This window comes from Erinaceus europaeus, chromosome 4 (assembly GCF_950295315.1).
Source record: "Erinaceus europaeus chromosome 4, mEriEur2.1, whole genome shotgun sequence".
In the NCBI taxonomy this organism is placed as follows: Eukaryota; Metazoa; Chordata; class Mammalia; order Eulipotyphla; family Erinaceidae; genus Erinaceus; species Erinaceus europaeus.
Genome location: NC_080165.1, coordinates 124,192,205 through 124,214,919, shown reverse-complemented (window position 1 = coordinate 124,214,919; position 22,715 = coordinate 124,192,205). Strand labels below are relative to the sequence as shown.

General features: G+C 36.8%; 1 protein-coding gene across 1 annotated transcript in view; it reads right to left on the bottom strand.

Annotated features, from left to right (window-relative positions):
• Positions 1 to 9,671: 9,671 nt before the first annotated feature.
• The window catches only part of THEMIS (thymocyte selection associated), a 183,144-nt gene continuing 170,100 nt past the window's right edge, over positions 9,672 to 22,715 (bottom strand). Inside the window, exons 5-6 of the mRNA XM_007524998.2 lie at positions 9,906 to 10,059; positions 9,672 to 9,727 (exon numbers count right to left, since the gene is read on the bottom strand). Coding sequence (XP_007525060.2) covers positions 9,672 to 9,727; positions 9,906 to 10,059 — 210 coding nt within the window. The remainder of the gene's footprint in view (positions 9,728 to 9,905; positions 10,060 to 22,715) is intronic.

Genomic DNA, 22,715 nt, shown 5'->3' with positions numbered 1-22,715 from the left:
TAGTACCTTTTTAAATTTTATCTATTAAAACTTTTTTCTCTCTATTAAAAATTTTAAGGTTGTTCCCTCTTGCAATGTCCAGTCAAGTTGCTTCTAGGACCCATTGAGGAATGGCTGTTTTTTATTAGATGACTAGACTTCCTATTCCATTGCAACATTTATGTCCACTGCTACAGAGGCTTCAGTTAGATCTTGTTATTTTTGATGCTTTTCATTTTTGGAGTTTTCTATAGGAAAAATAAGAGGAAACCATCAGCCAAGATATACAGAAGAATCATAGTCTATGTGCTTTTTGAGAAATAATTAAGATTAAAAGAAAAAGAAGAAATGTAAGCTCTTGTTTAGTTGATGTTTAGCTTGAGGTAGAAGATAACACCTAAAACTTGTGAAGTTTCTTTTCACTTTTCTCTATCTCTATAAAATCTCTCTTATAGAGATGATAGAAAACAAAACACTGAACCCCCATTGAAATTTCAATTTACCTAGTGATTGGGTTCTAAAAACAAGCTAGGCTGCAGTCTCAGTACTCTGGCTATCATAATACTCTGCCTGCAAAATAAAATCCCATACTAGTGGAACCTATGAGGAAAAAGAATAATTATAAATGTTAAATAGCAGGCATCAAGAATAAGCTGAAAAAAAATGAATAAGCTATAGTATCCAAAACTTCTATTAACATACACACCAATTTGACATTAATACATCACATCAAACTCTCAAGCAAAATAAAATACTTTGCAAAGAGGAATTATGTTTGAATTCAAATAAGACACTGTATTCATTTCCACTAGGATTTAGTGCAGCATGAGGAATGAATGGTTAAAAAAAAAATCCCAATAGCATACATTATAATGGCTAAGAAAAACAGAAACCAGCCATCTTCCACTGTATATAATTTCCATTATATTCATCCTTCCTAATGCTTATACCCATTGTGCTAGCAATCTATTAAGTATCCATGTGGACTAAATAGGAGCACTTTCTCTAGGAGGCTCTTGCCCCTGAGTACTCACTGGCCTATGACTTCTGCCCACCCCCTTATTTCTTTTCTTTCATCTTCCCTTCCCTCTCTTTCTGTCTCCCATCCCTCTCTCTCTCTTTCCCCCCTCTCTCCCCCTCTCTTTACATCTTCCTTCCTTCCTGTCTATTTTTCACTTCCTTACTAGTATACCTCAACTTTAAATCTATTTTACTACCATGTCATTGCCCTCTTTGCTCAAGATCTAACTCAATAGAGTTTTCTGAAACAGTCAGATAGGAACGGATAACTTTTATTTCAGGAAAAAAAATGTTATAAAGCATAGATACATAAATAAATATATAAGTAAATTTGAGTTTGCTAACTCAGATATAATTTTAAGTTCTAGCAGAGAAACCTAAAAATATTAGGAAATCATTTTTGCTTTTATTAAAAGTTATTTGTGAAAAAGAATAATAAATCCATAAGTTTCTAGAAAGCACTATGAAGACGTGAGAGTGATATTGAGAAGGAAAAGGAAATGGAAAGTAAAACAAGGCAAGGGACCAATGACATATAGGGAAAGAGATGGCACTTTGGTGGTGACACAGGTATACTAACACATATCATGGAAACTTGAAATTGTACCCCTGATGAAACTAGTCTTATAAAACACTTACTTCACTAAATAGATTTAAAGGGACTTCAAAAGATTTTCTTTATTGTTGGGAAATTGTGCAGATGTGGTTGAACATTGGCAGGGCCCACAAACCACAAGTATTATTATTTACATACCAATCTTCTGCTTTGTCTTAGAAATGACTAAAGGTCTCCCCACCACATTATCCCCTCAGGATATTGCTAATTCCTGTCAGTTAAAACCATTGCAACAGTTGCTATCCACCTTCCCAGCATGCCTGTTGCCTCTCTCCACCCCCTTTCCTAGCCATTTCCATTCCCGACTTGCTACTTCTGGTTTTACCCTATAAAGCCACTTCTGTTTCTGGTTTCTCTCTCTTCCTTGCTCTCTTTTCTCTCCTGCATCCCGACCTGAAGATGTGCTGGCGTGCAGAGCAGGAGGCAGCCATTGCAGTTCGGCTCCATTTGGCCTAACCTGCTATGCTCACGTCAGACTCTGGAGCATCCACATCAATAAAGAATTGTATTACCACACTGCCGAGAGTTCCTGGATCCTCTCTCCCTCCCACAAAGCTAGCCCGGCACTTTATGATCTTTCTTGTTGCCACACTCCTAACTCCTAAGAGCTAAAATATATACTTCCTTCAGTCTCTAATAAATATTTGGATATTATTATTATTATTATTATAGAGAAACTGAGAGGGAAGGGGAAGGAATAGAGGGGGGAAGAAAAGAAACACCTGAAGTACTGTTTTCCCACTCGTAAAGCTTTCCCACCTGCAGGTGGGGGCCAGAGGCTCTAGCACCATAGCATGTACACTCTACCAGGCATACCACCACCTGATCCTCTAATAGATCCTTTGTAAGCCAACGTGAGATATATTTATTAAGATGCAACACTCAACATGCAATACGGGTTACACAAAGGATACTCATTGAATTCTACAAAATAATGATCATTTTCTTTTTTTTTTTTTTGCATCCAGGGTTATCGGTGGGTCTACTATGAATCTACTGCTCCTGGAAGCCATCCCCCCCATTGTTGTTGCCATTATCATTTGTTGTTATTGATGTTGTTGCTATGTTGTTGGATAGAACAGAAAGAAACTGAGAGAGGAGGGAAAGACAGAGGGGGGAGAGAAAGATAGACACCTGCAGATCTGCTTTCCGCTTGTGAAGCAATCCTCCTGGAGATCCAGGGACTCAAATTGGGATGCTTGAGCAGGTCCCTGCACTTCCCACAATGTGAACTTAAAATGATGGTCATTTTATAGTGTCTACTCAGCCCCAATTTAATTATACTTTCCTACAAAGGAGTTATTTTATCTTCATTTTGTAGATAAGGAAAGAAGACCACAAACAAATGTGATAGTCCTCAAATTTGAGTTCTGCTTTGGGTTGGTCTGGTAGCATATGGATGCATACCCTGTACATTTTGCTCTGTGATCACCTGCCATCTCTTAGAATGTTACTCAAGTACTTAATGTTCCAATCTGGTCACAAATTAAGGAGAAAGTGACATGAAAGGTGGAGAAAAAAAAAAGAGAGTCTTTCTCTTTGCCTAAAGAACCATTTTTCCTTGTCAATATGGTATATAGTTTTGATTTTATAATTAACAGTCTGCTGATGAGACCTCCCATTCGTGAAGGCTGACAGTCAAATTTTTCCATGAAGAGCAAGCACTGCAGGAAACAAATTAATCTCTAGGGAAAAAGAGGGGCAAGGCTGTCAGTACTCACAAAACTGCCTAATAGGAAATGATATTTTAGAGCTGTTCAAAGAATGAAATGACTGTAGGATAGCCTTCCAGCATATTCTTAAACATTTAACTTCTGGAAAGAGGGAAACAGGTTACTTTAAACTGAAAAGCAATTTTTATAACATTTCACCTTAGGCTGTCAGTATATCTGAACTAAGAGAAATTCCTGGGAAATATAAAATAAATTTTACCAGTGTCATTATTTTGTTTATATTATGAATAATTTATTTGCACTGATATTAAATAAGAAAGATGAAAGATATACCTAGCCAGTTTGAAATAATCCAATATCATAAATTACATGTTTTCTAATCTTTGTAATCGAAACATTAATTGTACTTGCACACTCCTTAGAATATCATTGAATTACTAAAGTGCTCCTTTATTTTGAAATAAGAAACAAGAACGTACTTTATATTATCTAAAGTGTCCTCCTCTTGATAGTATATATTTAGTCAATCCATCAAGTTCTTTAGTATGAAATCTAAGTCCCAGTTCTCAAAATAACTCTCAAAGGAAACTACCTTATTTTTATTTCCCATTGTACAAGTAAAGTCTGACACTTAGATCAAATATTAATGTTAAAATATACATCAATATAAAGGCTTCTTTACTTTCCATAAATTCAGTGCCATTTCTTCATTCCACTTTGATATCAGTGGACTATTTTTCTGTGGATTTGTTTCCTTTAATCTGTTTAAATAAGTGTAAAAGTAGGTTTCTACATGTAGTGGTTCACTTCTAAGTGTTATTTAGAGATAAACAATATTTGTACAGTTCTGTAGTATCATAATAGACTATTGAATATCTTTTGGAATTGAAACAAATAACTATTACCTGTTTCTCCTCTTTAAAATGTAATGGATTATGAATCTACACATCCATGTGGTGGCAAGATTGAGGTTGAATCTAATGGCATTTGCATTCTGTTTTATGACCCAGACATCTTTTCACTATGTGACCAGACTAATTTTTGGAGTATGAGTTGTAGTGTAATAATTAGAAGGAATCATTAGAAGAATAATATGTAGGAATAAATAATATGTAGGGATAATTAGAAGAATATAGTTGAAGTTTCAGAAAAGAATATGCTGTTAAAGGCTATTTGTCAAGATTATAAAATTTTCTCAGTAGAGGATATTTATCTAAAGCAGAACAAATAAGCATATTTGGGGGGAGGGTTAACAGTATAATGGCTATGCAAAGAGATTCTCATGCCTGAGGCTACAAAGCCCCAGGTTCAATCCTTTGCACCACCATAAGCCTGAGCTGAGCAATGCTCTGGTAAAATAAATAAACATGTTTTACTTTTATTTATTTATTCATTCATTCAATTTTTTCCCTTTCACCGGGGTTTTTGCATGTGCTATTTTTCTATTCCTGGCTGTTTCTCACTGAATAGATAGAGATAGAAGTAGAGATAGAGGGGGTCGAGTGGTAGTGCAGAAGGTTAAGTGCACATGGCGCGAAGCATAAGGACAGGCATAAGGATCTGGGTTGGAGCCCCTGGCACCCTACCTTCAGGGGGGTGGCTTCACAGGCGGTGAAGCAGGTCTGCATGTGTTTGTCTTTTTCCCCCCACCTCGTCTCCCCTCCTCTCACAATTTCTTTCTGTCCTATCCAACAAGAACATCAATGGTAACAATAAAAATAACGACAACAACGAGGCCAACAAAAATGGGAAAAATGACCTCCAGGAGCAATGGATTAGTAGTGCAGGCACCGAGCCCCAGTGATAACCCTGGAGGCAAAAAAAAAGAAAAGAAAGAAAGAAAGAAAGGAAGAAAAAAAGTAGAGATAGGAGAGACACAAAAAGCACTGAAGCTTCTAACGCAGTAACACCTGTCATGTTGCGGAGTGGTTTGGACCTAGGACTCCTAGGACTTGGGCACATAAGGCAAGCTTCCTATGCAAGAAACTCTGTCCAGCACAAATACTTATATTTTTGAAAAGTTGTCCTTTCTGGCAAAGATTGTACTTTCTAGAGAGACATATAAAGAGACATATAAAGAAGATGGATCCTTCCTTAATTAGTCAGAGTACCAGAGATAATTGATACTATTAATCAGTGACCTACACTATAACCACATTTTTACAACAAAGTGAAAATCCTCTGGGACTGGATAACTTTGCTCTAGACTTAAGGAAGCTACCTTTTCCAGTAGTGTCTTGTTCTTAGGGGTAGCTGCTTTCAGTGACAGAAGGCAGGCCTAAGCCATTTACCTTACTACAGAAAAACTCTGGAGACTCCCCCCACACACACACACTTAGTCTCAGGAATCAGTTTAGTGTTTTCCATTTTCTATCTATCAATCTATCAATCAATCAATCTATCTATCTATCTCTTCTCCTGGCAACAACTTTCCTTTATTTTTTTCTTTATTTGATAAAAACAGAACATTTTTGAGAGGGGTGGATGAGTAATGGAGGAAAAGAGCCAGAGAGACACCTGCAGTATTTACTTAACTGCTCAAGAGCCTGCTGTAGGTGAGGAGCCAAGGCTTGAAATGGTCTTGACCAATGATAGTGCAAGCTTAACATATAAGCCAACCTAGGGAATTCCATACACAAATAGCTTAAAGCAGACATTCACCCAGAGCACATGTCATCAACCACATAGTGCTGAAACTCATTAAATACTGAAACCTTTTACTCTTCCAGAGCTGTTGAGGGGGAAAGAAGGAAAGAGTACATTAGGGAATGTGGGGGCTTCCACTATTGCATAAGTGTGGTGTTGTTTGTCTCTTTTGTCCTTTAACAGAGAAGTCAGTGACTCCTCTCCAATGTTTTGTAGTCAATTCACGTGACAGTGGGCCTTATAGATGCCTGGAAAGTCCCAAGAGGATTCAAAGGGGAAAAAATGCAGAGAAATCCAGAAATTTGCAACAGATGCATCAGGTGATCACAGAACTCTCTGCAGAATATGCTATAATGAAGCAAGTTTTACACATCAATCTACTCATGAAGATGCAGAAGTAAATTATGATAGGAATGATTCAACTGGATTTTATTATATACTACACTCTCTTTAACCTATTTTATCTAGTGTAGTCTCAAAAGGTATTATGGTAGAGCACTATGAGTATCCAATTTTTACATGGAACAAGAGTGGCAATAATAAATTACTTGTAGGGTCCAGGCAGTGGTTCACTTAGTTGAATGCACACATTACCATGCCCAAGGATCTGGGTTCAAGCCTCTGCCCCCAACTAAAGGGGGGCTGCATCATGAGTAGTGAAGCAGGTCAGCAGATGTCTTACCTTTCTTCCTCTCTATCTAGCATCCCTCTGAATTTCTCAATTATCTATCAAATGAAATAAAAAGGAAAAAAAATGGCCACCGTGAATAGTGGATTTGTACTGCCAGCACAGAGCCATGATGATAACCCTGGAGGCAATAAAAATAAATAAATAAATAAATAAATAAGTAAACTTGCAGGTGGGGAAACTATGGGCTAGAAATCTGACTAAAAGCTGAAAGCTTGTAGGTGTGAGGCAGTGGTCCAATTTTTCATGAGCAAAGATGTGGGTTTGAGTCCACATTCAATTGATCGTTCAGCTGTAGACTTACTGCTGGGGTTGTTTACTCTACTCTATTGTATTTATTATTATTGTTGTTGTTATTATTATTATATATACACCTCTCCCTTTTCTCCCTCCTTCTTCAGGTTGTTCCTACATGCTGAAAATGTGCCAAGAAGCATACCTCTCTGAAATTATGTACTGTAAAGGCCACCACTAGCTGCTCCTGACCTTGTCCCAGACTAGCTTAGAGTGAGAGACTACCTCAAACCAAAAAGACAAATAATTACATAATTGGGTAAAGGTTTCAAATTCATGAGGAAGTTTGCCAAAGATTGCTGTATAAAATGCCCCCCAGTAAATGTGTTTGTTGTTCTGTTCCATTTCCTGAATGGTTCCAAGTTTTCTTACCTAAGTGTGTTTGATTTCCTTCCCCCTTGCTGAACCCTTGTGGAGCTGGACTCCTGAACTCATTAATATAATTGTATACATATTTGAAATGTTTCTATTGTGTCTAACTCAGAGAATAACATCTCAGTTTTTAGAAGAACCAGAAGTAGAGTAGTAGTTTCCTCATTTTAATAAGAATTTTGTTTTGCTTACCATATTTGTGGTGTGCTACAAAAACTCTAAAAATGCCTTTACACCAAAAGAAAATTATAAAATTGTTGAGGTGTATCAAAACCTTTAAAAAAGGGAGAACATGTATTGCACCAAAGTAAAGAATTTTGGGGTGGGGTGGGGGGAGGGTTCGGGTCCTGGAACATAATGGCAGAGGAGAATCTAGAGAGGGGTTGAATTGCTATGTGGAAAAACTGAGAAATGTGAACAGGGTAAATGCATAATAGTTATGTAAAGAGACTCTTATACCTGAGGCTCCAAAGTCTCAAGTTCACAGTTAATTCCCCTTCTTTACCCCATCTTGGATGGAGCTTGAAGATACCATGTTAAGTGAGAAAAGTCAGAAAGAAAATGATGAAATGGAATGACCTCACTCATAGAAACTGAAAAACAAGATCAGAAGGGAAAACACTAAGCAGAACTTGGACTAGAGTTGGTGTATTGCACCAAAGTAAAAACTCTGGAGTTAAGGGGAGGGTTCAGGTTCTGAAACAGGATTGCAGAGGAGGACCCAGTGGAGGTTGTATTATTATGTGGAAATGTTATGTATATACAAACTATTGTATTTTATTGTTGACTATATACTATTAATCTCCCAGTAAAGAAATTTAAAAAATAGAGAGAAAACAATTAGTAAAGGGTATCATTTACCTATCCTAGGCTTCAGCATAGCTACTGAGTATTCAACAATAAAATATCCATACCAAATTATAGAATGGTAAGTATGAATCCAATAGTTCTATTTTTTTTCCTTAAAAAGCCTAAGAGCACAATAAAGTTTGAAAAGATAATATTTCAACTTAATTTTATTCTATATATTTTGTGTATGAATTGTCATATGCTTATACTTCATAATCAATAAAAACTATAATTTATTTTAGTTCCAAACAGAAAGGCAAATAAAGGTATTGCTTAAATGTTTATACTAAGCGATTGCTAAATAAGCATACATTTAAAGTAAGAAGGGATATTTCACTTTACTCATTTGAATAAAGTTACAAAGTCTTACTGCCTTTAGTTACTGAATTAATTCCAGGTCATCCTTTAACATTAAATCATCATTTAAAAACATTATGTTCAAAGAAGTTACTGCCCTGTTTTGTAACACTCTCTGCACCATTTGTTCAGAGCACAAAGCTGGAACTGTTACATGCTACCCCAAGAAGAGGCACACACAGGAGAAGATCAAATAATGAGTTTTTCTATGATTAAAACAAAAACTTTGATCTAAGGGATTGTGTTATCTGTTACTATTTTGGATCCGTAATCTTGAGGAAAATAGATTCTATCTAGTGAATTAATAATGACTAGAGACTCAAGAAATATAGCAATTTTCATTGTAGTAGTTGTTTCTTTTATAGTCACACTTGATTTTAGTATTTGAAATTTGAATGAATTGCAATATGCGTGGTTTTCAAAGCCCTTTACAGAATTTCATTTTTATCACTGGAGAGAGTCAATGAAAAAAGGTAATAAGAAAAGGTCTATGGGATATTTTTATAGGAGTGTCAGAATCCAGTAAGCTAACTACATGAAAGAAATCAGACTGTACAGTATTTCAGATGAAATACTTCAGAGACTTTATATATGTTATTTTGACTTTCACATGCTCTTGGAGGGAAAAAAGTGATAACTACAAAATCAAGTAAGTAGGAGAAACCATATGCTTAAGAATTATTACAGTTTAGGGAGTCTGGTGGTAGCGCAGCGGGACCAGCATAAGGATCCCTGTTAGAGCCCCGGGCTCCCCACCTGCAGGGAAGTCGCTTCACAAGCGGTGAAGCAGGTCTGCAGGTGTCTATCTTTCTCTCCCCCTCTCTGTCTTCCCCTCCTCTCTCCATTTCTCTCTGTCCTATCCAACAACGGCAACATCAATAACAACAACAATAACTACAACAGTAAAAAAAAGGCAAAGAAAAAAAGGAATAAAGAATACAGTTTCAATTTTATTACAAATGAAATTTGAAGTTCCAAAGCTAAAGTGTAATAGAAATTGAACTACTTTGGTGTATCTCAACTATTGTCAAGAAAATTCTCATTTATTTTGCTAACTCATCACAGATTTTTCACAATATGGAACTTAGTCTAATTAGCTTAGTAGGGCACTATCAACTTCAACACAAGTCCATTTGTTCTTGTTTTGTTTTAAGTAGAGATTAAAAGTATCAGATCACTATTTCCATAAGCCATCATAATTCAAATCTGCATTATATCTCTTGTCTGATACTTCTTTGAATAAGGAAATACTTCAGTTATTTTAAACTCTTCTCAAGTCACTAATTATCATTAATTCCAGCAAATTTTTCAAAATAATATAGTTTTGATAGCACAAACAACCAAAAAATAGAAATCCTTTTGTATATCTCTCATGTAGGCTATAAAACTAATATCAAAGGGATTAACAAACCTGTGTTTGCATTGGAATCTTCTACTGCAGTTTCTCCTCTCTTGCTTCTCTTTTTCTCCAGATTGACTAAATCATTTTGGCAGCTTTCTGGTACTTTAGGATCCAGCCCAGTTTTATTTGGATGTAATTTCTTCAATATGTTTATATGGAGACTCTGAAATTACACAGAGCAGAGTGATTGAATTCAAAAATAGATTGCTATATTAAAATAATTATTTTAAAATATATTTGAAAGGTAAACATTTTTCATATGGGAAGTTATTTCTGTATAGTGGAAACATAGCACTCTCAATGTCAAAGAGATCTACAAATTACATATGTTCAATTGTCGTTTGTTAATGTAGATGTGAAGTTCTTGAAGCTACCTGTGTGAAGAGAAACAGAAGTCATCATAAACACAGAAAATCATCCTCAAAGACCATTTGTGTATAATAATATTTTCTTCTTCTGAAATTTGTTACATAATTTTTATTTATAATATTTTCACTCAGCTTTATTATAGTTTTTATCATATATGAGAAAATTATACATTGTAAAGCTTCATTTCTGTATTATCTATATACTTTATGTAAAGCATATCATCACATCTATTTTTAAATAACCCATATTTAAGTCAGAATTATGCAAACTCAACAAAGCTTCTCTGGTTTGATTGAAGAATAATTCATCATAACAATAAATTATTAAGGCTTGACATCAATGAGCCCTACACTAAGAGATGTCATAGTGTTTGATGTTATACTGACATATTGTGTTATTCAAAAGAATCATCAGATAGAAGCAAAAAATGAAGACTTAAATAGTAAATTGAACCTTGAGCACTTTATTTGACAGTTAAATTCCTTCTACAAGTTATTCAATTTGAATGGGTTATAAAATACTTAAAGATTTCTAGAGTCAAAATCAACCAATCCATTGACCATTCATGCAAGCCATCTTGACTTACTAGAGGGTAGACTAATAGAAACTTTTTATTAAATTCTTCAAATGACTTGAGTTAAAATCTTTTTAAAGGTTGGAAAGATCCCATCTAAAAATTAGGGTTCAGTGTGACTAAATAATTCACTTAAGTTAACTAATGAACAGAAGATGTCTTCCAACTCTTCATCCAGTGTTCATGCCTTTCAATGATCCATTTTTTTTATTCATTCTGCTGAATTTTTTTCTGATTACCCCAAGTATTCATACTTTCCTGTGCCCATGTCCTTCCCAAATAATTTTTCAGTGACCATCTACTCTAACTTTTGATTTGTCTGTGTCACTTCTGAACTAAGAAGGTGCTGGCATATTTAACATATACACTTGAAAGAGGATAGAAAAAAAGCTGCTTTTTCTTCTTCTTCTTCTTCTTCCACCATGTTGTGACAGAATGCTCAGAGTAGCCTGTTGCCTGAGGAGGACAGAACATTGAATCAGATTGCCCAGTCATCAGAGCTGGGAAAACCATAAATTAAAAGTATCTCAGACATTTGGGTGTACTCAACCTACAATGATTGGAAATGGCTCCTGTCAACTGTGCTCCATAGACTCATGAACTAAATAAATGTGCTTGGGATTGTTTACTAAGTTTTTTCTGGTGTGTATGTAGCATTGTGTGACCTGGTTCAACCCTGGTTCAAGCCCCTGGCTTCCACCTGCAGGGGAAAAGCTTTGCGAGTGGTGATGTAGAGCTGCAGGTATCTCTCTGTCTCTTTACTTCTCTATCTCCCACTACCCTCTTGATTTCTGGCTGTCTCTATCAAATAATAAGTAAAGATAACAATTTTTTTAAAAAGTGTATAAAGTTGCTTAAGGAAATAATTAAAATAGAGTGGGGCAAACCATCTATATATAATTCTTCATTTCCTTTTCTACTGAGACAGGATGTAATTTTGGTAGATTTTATATTGAAAATTCAAAAGACCAGAATTGGAAAGTTGGTGCTAAGTAGAACTAAACTAGTATACCTGTTTAGGTTTGACTCACACACAGAACACAAAAATATAATTCCATCATTCAGTATGAATTTTTAAACATATTGTAAGGTACGTATTATCCCATAGGCTTTGGAAAGGCATAGATATAACCAGCATCTAAACACCCTTCTGGTGTTGAATAAACTTTATAAAACCATTGTTTCAAATGACATAGAGCAGTAGGTGTCTCTCTGTCTCTCTTCCTCTCTATCTCCCTCTCCCCTCTCAGTTTCTCTGTTCTTTCTCCAATAACAAATAATTATATAAAAAAAAAAGAAAATATACCTGGAATCTAATCATTCTGTAAAACAATATTAAATCCCTAATAAATTTTTTTCCCCTTTTGTTGCCCTTGTTTATCGTTGCTGTTGTTGTATTATTGTTGTTGTTGTCATTGCTATCATTGTTGTTGGATAGGACAGAGAGAAATGGAGAGAGAGGAGGGGAAGACGGCAAGGGGGAGAGAAAGACAGACACCTGCAGACCCGCTTCACCACCTGTGAAGCGACTACCCTGCAAGTGGGGAGCCGGGGGCTTGAACCGGGATCCTTAAGCTGGTCCTTGCACTTTGTGCCACCTGTGCTTAATCCGCTGCACTACCACCTGGCCCCCCAATAAATGTTTTTTGAAGTGATGCATATAGAAACCCTTGGCTTGTGTCTGCAGATCTTAAGGTCACTAAATTGGGGGAGGAGGTGGAGTTGACAATGGATGATGTGAGATAACACTTTGAGCGATGTGTGCTAACATATATTTTTGGGAGGTGTAAAACCTTACCCTGAGACACAACAAACTAGTAAAACATTTCATTAACAGAAATATTTTTTAAATTAAATCAAAGAAGAAACAGAGATTATTGACTTTACATACTAAATTCAATTAATAGTATTAAACCATTAGGGAGAATAAAGGCAATCCATGTGAATTATGTGTATTTATAATATATCTTAGATTTCAAAAAAGAAAATCAGAATTTAAATAAAGCTCTAAAGCCTATACCCCTTACCATGAAAGTCTGAAGAGAGAAAATCAGCAGAACAAGTCAAAAAGTATAAAGGCCTGGTACATTTTGGTGTAATTTTTTGGCAGATAGGATCTTATAAAGATATCAATATTTTTTAAAATTTTTTTAATTTTTTATTTTTTAAATTTTTTATTTAAGAGAGGATTAATGAACAAAAACATAAGGTAGGAGGGGTACAACTCCACACAATTCCCACCACCCAATCTCCATAACCCACCCCCTCCCATTTTAATAGTTAAGGACTACACTTAGCTCTAGGCAGTTTCCACATTGAGAATGTTACATAAAGTGCTACTAAATTTCTCCAATCCCTCTTTTAGTCTTCCTATTTCAGCTAGTCTCCAATTCTCTGGTCCTAAAGTAAATGTCTCTAAACTGCTGACCCTGCCACATTTTCTCAACCTTCTTTTCTTAGTTCCTTCTTTCAGTTTTCCATGTCTCTAAGCCATCCCCAGATACCACTTTTAAAATTTATCCTACAGTAAAATTTCCATAATGTTCCTTTCTTCAGTAACCAATTGCCCTACATAAACCCCGATATTTCTTTATGTCTAATTTTCTATGTCTCTCTCTCTGTGTCTTCTTTCCTTTCTCTCAATAATTCCCATTGTCCACTTAGAATGTTGCTCTGCAGTTTGAAGTTTCACTACATACTCAATTTTTTTTTTCAGAAACACATTTACCTACCTTGAGAAACTTTCATTCTTCCCAAGGACAACAGTTCTGCAGGTAAAGAATATTCCTATCCATATCCTTGATCGCTTGAGGAAACTCTTGTGCATAATGCTATCCACTGTGTCCTTGTCTCCTTGCAAAAACAAGTATCACTGATGTGTTGATATTTCAGACAGCTAATTGTGCACCATCTCTCATTTTATTGGCATCATCTATCTACAAATACTCAGTCAAAACCCATCCTTTATACGACAATTGGAATATTGTTTCCCCTCTGGCAACATGATCCTGGATGATGGTCACATTTTCATAACCTTCCCATTCAGCATATCTCCTTATTATAAGTGATTTTTTTCCCTATTGAAACTTTCCCTCCCAGTCACACCTCCAAGATAAATTTTTTCCACCTGTACTGTTTTTGGACTTAACTGATGCCAGAGCTCATGTGGAGTGACTCCAACCAGGTGGTTAGCTATGACCCTCCCTTGCCAGCTCTAGGGAACTGCGCAATTCAGAAAGGAGGCCTCGGGGAGTATTCCGGTACAAACACTCCTTTATTTGGAGATGGGTACAGGCTTACATAAAGAGTTAAACAAAGAACATTCTTCACATATGTCAGAAATTACAGGTTTCTTAAAGGTCAGCTTGTCCCTATGGTAGGGGGCTGGTATGACAAGAATTGATGTGATATATAAAGGTCAAGACAATTAGTCTCCATGAAGCAGGCAAGTTAATCATCCAAAGGTATTTGAGAGAAGCATAGGGGTTAAACCAGTAAGGTGAGGTAGAGAAGAAGAAAAACAAAAATTGATGTAAATCACAGATATCAAAGGACACAAGCAAATAGGATTTGGGGTTTTCACTGTCTGATGTTGGGGAGGTATATGATAGAGTGTGTTCTCCTTCATGATCAAAAGGTGACGTGGATTTGTGAAGTTTGAATCAACCCTAAAGCAGGCAACCATCTGGCCTGCTACTAGCAGGGGAAACTAAGTGCGAGAGGCCTGTAGGCTTTCTGTGAGCTTGAGAGACTAACAAGAAGAAACTGAGTCTGGGAGATGTTTCCCTCTTGGCTCATCTCTATAAGGAGAGAGGCTAACAAGTGGGGTGTCTTTCCAGACCTCCATCCAAGGATGGGAGAGCTCCCCTAAGCTTTCACATAGTTCCACAAACTGAGACATGATATTCACTGATCCTCGACTTTATATCTATACAGTCTTCTAGATTATTTACCCTTTTTTGTACTTAGTCCATACAGAAGCAAAAACAAGCTACCTTTGAAGCTTTACCCTGTCCTTGAACCATTACATTGTTTGCTGGAGTGTTGCCCATATCTATGGATGGCATTCCTTTAGAAGTCTATTTACATTCTCCTGCTTCAGGTTGTAGGGCTCCCATGTAAGACTCTTTACTGGCATCACTTAGCTTCATCATTGACACCTTGTTCTGCAATAGTGTTATGCTAAATAGGTTCTGGTTGAAAGCTGATTAGAAGTCTCAGCATCAGTCACTCATTTATTTACTTTAAAGTATATATAACTATTTTAATGAGTGCATGATATTCTTGAGCTCATTTCTGTTTGACAGTTACAATATTTTTATTGGTCATAGGCTACTTTCATTGAGTCAAAGAATTATGATGTTCTCTTCTTCTACTTTAATATTTTACTTTAATGAGAGAAACAGAGACAAAGACAGACACCAGAGCAGTACTCAACTTTAGTTTGTTATGATGCCAGTGATTGAGTCTGGGACCTCAGAGCCTCAGGTATGAAAGTATTTTGCATAAACATTATGCAATCTTCTTGGCACAAAAAGAGCTACTCCAGTGATAATTCTTTCTCCTCTTTGGACTCCAAGTACCACTAGAAAGTCTGATTTTTTAAAACAATTAATTTTTTTTTAATTTGCCCTACTCTTTTTCTTTGGTCAGAGAAGAGGCCATAGATCTATGGAAGACTAATTTGCTTGTATCTGGTTAAGCTAGCTACCAAAATAAGATGACAGTCAGCCATGTTGGTTCTCCAAGGATCTCCTCCATTTGCTGGCATCACCAGAAACAGATTCAAGTAAAACCATACATGAAAGAACTATGATTAAACAGCTTACCATACTGTATGGGAAAGAATGCCTTCACTTTGTATTAAGGCTGATTTAAACTTTTATTTTCAAAGACACACTTTTAAAATGTATTATGCATTAAAGGAAACTATCACATATTTCAGCTGAATCTTCCTTTTGTCTACTACTGAAAACTGAGAGCTATATACTTTTAAATTAGAAGTCATACCATTCTGACTTGATGCTAATTAAACCATTTTCCTGGAAAAAAAATTACCTTAACGCCTTACTTACCTCGAGAACTAAATGTAATCACTGCTTTAATGAAAATGAGTATAAAGAATTTTCCCCACAGTATTTGAGGAGAGAATCTACTAATACCTTTTTGGCAAGCACAACTCAACCTACTTCCTGAAATTCCAGTCTTATATAGATTTAGTCAAAGATAAAAAGACACTTGAGACAGTGCTCAACCAACATATGTTTATTATTAAATGCAATGAAAATAAAGATCTAATCTGTACAACTGTTATTCTTAAGGAGATAAGTGAGAAGTCTAACTGCCCTCAAAGATACTAGTCTTGCCAACCAGATAATGGAAAAGCATGCACAATATTTGCTAGTGGGATAGATCACCAGTATACATAAACTGTTATTTAAGTATGTATTTTTGTATTTATTTATTTTGGATAGAGACAGAGAGAAAATGGGAGGGGATAGGTATGAGAGAGAGAAAAAGAGAGAATGAGAGAGAGAGATAGAGAGAGAGGAGAGAGAGAGAGAGACTTGCAGCACTTCTTAACTACCTGGTGAAGAGACCCTCTGTAGGTGGGGACTGAGAGTTTGAACCTGGTCCTTATACACTGTAATATGTGTACTCAATCACATGTGCCCTCACCCTTCAAACCCCATATTTTTCTTCTTTCTGCTTCTTTTGCTTTCCTTTAGCATTTATAATTATTAATTCTCATGGTTTTTACTATAGTTTTCATAGTTCTTACTTTAGTTAGAAAATCATAACTGTTGGATTCTTTGAAAGCAATCCATTGCCAAAGAACAGAAAATTAATATTAGTTTGAATTTTATGAACATAAATCAGAATAAAATAAGCTATATAGCACACTATTTGTTTAGATTACTTTATGGTGAAAATTAATTTTGAATCAGTGGACATATAAATAACATCTGAAAAGTGTTCAGCAGAGCAACATTCGCTACAGATGGCAGATGGGAACTGCAGTGTACCATTTAATAGTTTTGTGCCTAGAGAAACTATTCTAAATTCATTTCTTGAAAATTACATTTGAAATCATTTTAACCTTCTGGTATTAAAACACAGGCTTTCACAGTATTTGTTGAAAGATATCCATTCTGGCAGCTCGATTTAAAATATTACTAGGTTATTGTTTAAGCTAGAAACAATTTTGATGAGTAGATTCATCTCACTTTCTTGAAACATTCCCATTATATGAAATGTTAAATGACTTTTTTTTGTCACCAGTGTGTCATTAAAAAATAAAAGCTGGTGCTGTTCTGAACAAGTACTCACCAGAGTATATAGTTTATGAGGATTGCTTCCCATCTCCTCTTCTCAGCATAAGCCTGGCAGCATTTCTTTGAAACCCTTCTCCATGAAGACTATCCTTATTATCTCTGCCACTGTACACAGTGTATTCTTCATCTTCTTTATAAAGCATTAGTGGCCATCACCATCCAGTACCTTCTCTTAATTTCTATAGATACCAGACATGACCTCTTATTTCTCTCCAGGCTTCTACTCCATATTGCTCCTTGCTTCCCATTCAGCTCAAGTCCTCCTTGCTATCCCCTTGCCCACATTGGATTAGAAAACCTGCCAATGCCCATATTCAGCAAAGAAGCAATTACAGAAGCCAGACCTTCCACCTTCTGCACCCCATAATGATCATACTCCCAGAGGGATAAAAAGTAGAAAATCTTTCAAGGGAGGGATAGGATATGGAACTCTGGTGGTGTGAATCCTGTGGAATTGTACCCCCCTTATCCTGTGGTCTTGTCAATCTTGTCAATATTTCCATTTTATAAATTAAAAAAAAAAGTATACTGTTATGTTCACACATACCATATTTTTTTATATTTTCTTTTAAACTCCTATAAATATAATAGGAACTTTGACTTTATTTTCTCTCAGAATTTCTTCATCACCAAAATACAGGGTTCTAGCACTCTCCTCAGTGATCACACTTGTTTCTCACTGTTGCCTCTCAACCTTGAATCCATTCCTGTTGACCAGTCTCATCTATGACTTCACTTATTTTCCAACCCAGAGTCCTTAACACCAAATGTGAATAATTTTCTTATTGTAGTTGCAATATACTCACTTTCCAGTTTACTCTCTGCTTATGCTCCAAAGTCAGTTCCACTGCTAGTTTAAATAAAATAACTTTCATATTTATGTCTGACATAAATTCATGTTGCCTGATGGCTTAGAGATCTTCAGTGTTGCTCAGTAATATAAGAATTTGTGCTTTAATTCTGTATTAAGGGTTCATAGATATATCAATTTTTTTTCTTTTTTCATCAAGTTCATCCCGGTATTTCTCTGTCTTAAATAAGTCTTCCAACTTAGAAAGATATCTTGTCACTTAATCCATTGAGATGTGTGGAACTATCTAAATAAAATCAATTCCCCACAACTTTCTTTTCCTTTTTTTGCACTCAATCTCTTATCTTTCTTATAAATTGTTCTGTCCTTCTTAAAGTTAGAGCATTCTCTTTTAACTGTGATAGTTTCTCTTCCAGAGCTCTCTTGACTTTATCAATCATTTTGGGTAATTCTGTGAAACTATCTGTCTCTACCTCTTTTTTATTGTATATTCATATTCTGCCAAATTTTAGTAAAAACAATTTTATTGTTCCCTTTCCCTTTTTTGTCCTCATTGTTTATTTGCCTTTACTCACTTATTATCTGAGTGTGAGCTGAGTGGAATCTGGTTTCTGTCCACATCACTGGACTAAAAATACTTTCATTAAAATTTCTTTTTTAAATTAATTTATTTATAAAATGGAGACACTGACAGACCATAGGATAAGAGGGGTATAATTTCCACTACCAGAGCTCCATATCCCATCCCATCCCATCCCCTGATAGCTTTCCTATTCTTTGTGTGTGTGTGTGTGTGTGTGTGTGTGTGTGTGTGTGTGTGTGTGTGTGTGTGTTTAACAGTTTATTTTATTTTATTATTTATTTACTGGATTGTAACCATTGCCTTACAGTGGAGTCACCCCGGGGGAAGCTTTAACTTTATTTATGGCACTTTCTTCATTTGAGTATTTTGACTTAGTTGGTCTAGGAGTTTACTTAGATGTCATCTTTAGGTGATTTTTATTATTTTTTTTTAATTTATTTATTTAAGAAAGGAGACATTAACAAAATCATAGGATGGGGGAGTACAACTCCATACAATTCCCACCACCCAATCTCCATATCCCATACCCTCCCCAATATCTTTCCCATTCTCTATCCCTCTGGGAGCATGGACCCAGGGTCATTGTGGGTTGCAGAAGGTGGGAGGTCTGGCTCACTCCCATTCACTGTTGCAGTAAAATCAATAAAATACCTAGGAGTAAAGCTAAAGAATGAAGTGAAAGACTTGTATACTGAAAACTATGAGTCACTGTTCAAGGAAATAGAAACTGATACCAAGAAATGGAAAGACATCCCATGCTCATGGATCAGAAGAATAAATATCATCAAAATGAATATTCTCCCCAGAGCAATATACAAATTTAATGCAATACCTATCAAAGTTCCACCAAACTTCTTTAAGAGAATAGAACAAAAACTACAATCATTTATCTGGAACTAGAAAACACCTAGAATTGCCAAAACCATACTGAGGAAAAGAATCAGAAATGGAGGCATCAGACTCCCAGACCTCAAACTATATTATAAAGACATCATAATCAAAAAAGCATGGTACTGGAACAAAAATAGGCACACAGACCAGTGGAACAGAATTGAAAGCCCAGAACTAAACTCCCACACCTATTGACATCTAATCTTTGATAAGGGGGGGGGGGCAAAGTATTAAATGGAAGAAGGAGGCTCTCTTCAATAAATGGTGCTAGGAAAACTGGGCTGTAACATGCAGAAGAATAAAACTGAACCATTTTATTTGACCAGAAACAAAACACAACTCCAAATGGATCAAAGACCTGGATGTTAGACCAGAAACAATCAAATACTTAGAGGAAAATATTGATAAAACACTTTCCCACCTAAACCTCAAGGACATCTTTGATAAAACAAACCCAACTGCAAGAAAGACTAAAGCAGAAACAAACCAATGGGACTATATCAAATGGAAAAGCTTCTGCACAGCTAAAGAAACTATCACAAAAACAAAGAGACCCCTCACAGAATGGGACAAGATCTTTACATGCCATACATCAGACAATAGACTAATCACCAAAATATACAAAAAGCTCAGCAAACTTAGCACCAAAAAAGCAAATGACCCCATCCATAAATGGGCAGAGGATATGAACAGAACATTCACTCCAGAGGAGATCCAAAAGGCTAACAGACATATGAAAAACTGCTCCAGGTCACTGATTGTCAGAGAAATGCAAATAAAGACAATATTGAGATACCACCTCACCCCTGTGAGAATGGCATACATCAAAAAGGACAGCAGCAACAAATGCTGGAGAGGCTGTGGGGACAGAGGAACCCTTTTGCATTGCTAGTGGGAATGTAAATTGGTCCAGCCTCTATGGAGAGCTGTCTGGAGAACTCTCACAAGGCTAGACATGGACCTTCCATATGATCCAGTAATTCCTCTCCTAGGGATATACCCCAAGGACTCCATAACACCCAACCAAAAAGATGTGTGTACTCCTATGTTCATAGCAGCACAATTCATAACAGCTACAACCTGGAAGCAACCCAGGTGCCCAAAAACAGATGAGTGTCTGAGAAAGCTTTGGTATATACACACAATGGAATACTATGCAGCTACTAAGAACAATGAACTCAACTTCTCTGACCCATCTTGGTCAGAGCTAGAAGGAATTATGTTAAGTGAGCTAAGTCAGAAAGATAAAGATGAGTATGGCATGATCCCACTCATCAACAGAAGTTGAGAAAGAAGATCAGAAATGGAAACTAAAGGCAGGATTGGACTAAACTGAAAGTAGGGCACCAAAGTTAAAACCCTGTGGTGAGTGGGAGGGTGGACATGTGGTTTCCTGGGCTGGCGGGGTGTGGGTGGGTGGGATGGGACACAATCTTTTGGTGATGTGAATGGTGTTTATGTACACACCTATTAAATTTAGTCATATAAATCACTATTTAATTAATATGAGAGGGGGAAAATGTCTAACAAAGGGACTTTTCAAAGTTAACCCAATTACCAAATAATGTAATGATAACATTAACTATCCATTGTCTTCTTGAACCCTAAGACAGCAGGAACCTCACATTTCCACAATAGAGCCTAAACTTCCCCCAGTCCTGGGACACTAGGGTAGGGCCCACTTTCCCGTATGCTTCTCCCAATTCTTATCAAATAATATTGCATCCGCTGATTGCAACCTAATCAATGCAATGAGTGCCACCCCAGCATGCTTCACCTCAGACTGTGTCCAGAGACTTCAGGTGTGGAACGACAACCCTTCAGCTTCATCACTAGGGTAAGATCTTTCCTTTCATTATATTCTCTAATTCCATCCCAGGTGGTTCACTTCCTAACAAAGTCCCAAAACCTAGATATAGACCAGGTTCCAGGAGATAGAGCATATGTTCACAGGGCAAATATATACTTGAAAGCAATAGTACACTAGAGTTTGCAGGAGTACCCCCCCCCCCAACACTTCCTCTCCACTATTCCAACCTTTGTGTCCATGATTCTTCAACAATTTGTTTGGCTTTATATGTTAACTTTCTTCTCAGCCACCAGGTTCCAGATGCCACCAGGATGCTGGCCAGGCTTCCCTGGACTGAAGACCCCACCAATGTGTCCTGGAGCTCTGCTTCCCCAGAGACTCACCCTGCTAGGGAAAGAGAGAGGCAGACTGGGAGTATGGATCAACCAGTCAATGCCCATGTTCAGCGGTGAAGCAATTACTGAAGCTTTCCTATTCTTGAGAGCTTGTTTGGAGGTTCTGGCAGGGGAGCACAGCTACTTGTATACCCTCAACCAAAGACTAGTCCATCTCTATTAGGGGAAGGGCATCCTCTTCGACCAAGCGCACAGCTTCGGGAGGGATGCACATGGAGCGGTGAGGGAAGAAGGGGACAGCCACCTAGCCAGCCAGATCAGCCGAATCAACCCTGGTGATCAATGGGGTGACAGATGTTGCAGCCAGATTGCCCTCACATCCAGCTTTCCTATTCTTTAACCCCGTGGGGGTATGGACCCAGGGTCACCATGAGGTGCAGAAAGTAGAAGGTCTGGCTTCTGTAATTGCTTCCCCACTGAACATGGGCATTGACAGGTCAATCCATATTCTCAGCCTGTGTCTCTCTTTCTATAATGGGGCAGGGCACTGAGGAAGTGGAGCTCCAGGACACATTGATAGTCTCATCTGTCCAAGGAAGTCCGGTTTGCATCATGGTAGCATCTGGAACCTGATTGCTGAAAAAGAGTTAACATACAAAGCCATACAAATTTTTGATTAATCATGAACCTAAAATCTGGAATATTGCAGATGAAGATTTGGAGTCTCCATTTTGGAAATAGCTAGTAGGTCTATTTTAGGTATATTCCAAAGGGCCCATGACTTTCAGTTTTTGCCTGAGCCTGACATCTGATATGCAGGTGGATCCAGGTTATTGTCTGTGGAGATGATTTCATGGCTGGAAAAAGGGCTAGAAAGCTGGGTCAGGGAAGAGAATAGCTCCCAAATATAGGAAAAGAGTACAAATATTGTAAACTCCATCGATTTGATATGTTGAACTTCTGCACAGCAAAAGAAACCATCACTCAAAGAGACCCCTCACACAGCGGGAGAAGATCTTCACATGCCATACATCAGACAAGAGACTAATAATCAAAATATACAAAGAGCTCAGCAAACTCAGCAACAAAAAAGCAAATTATCCCATCCAAA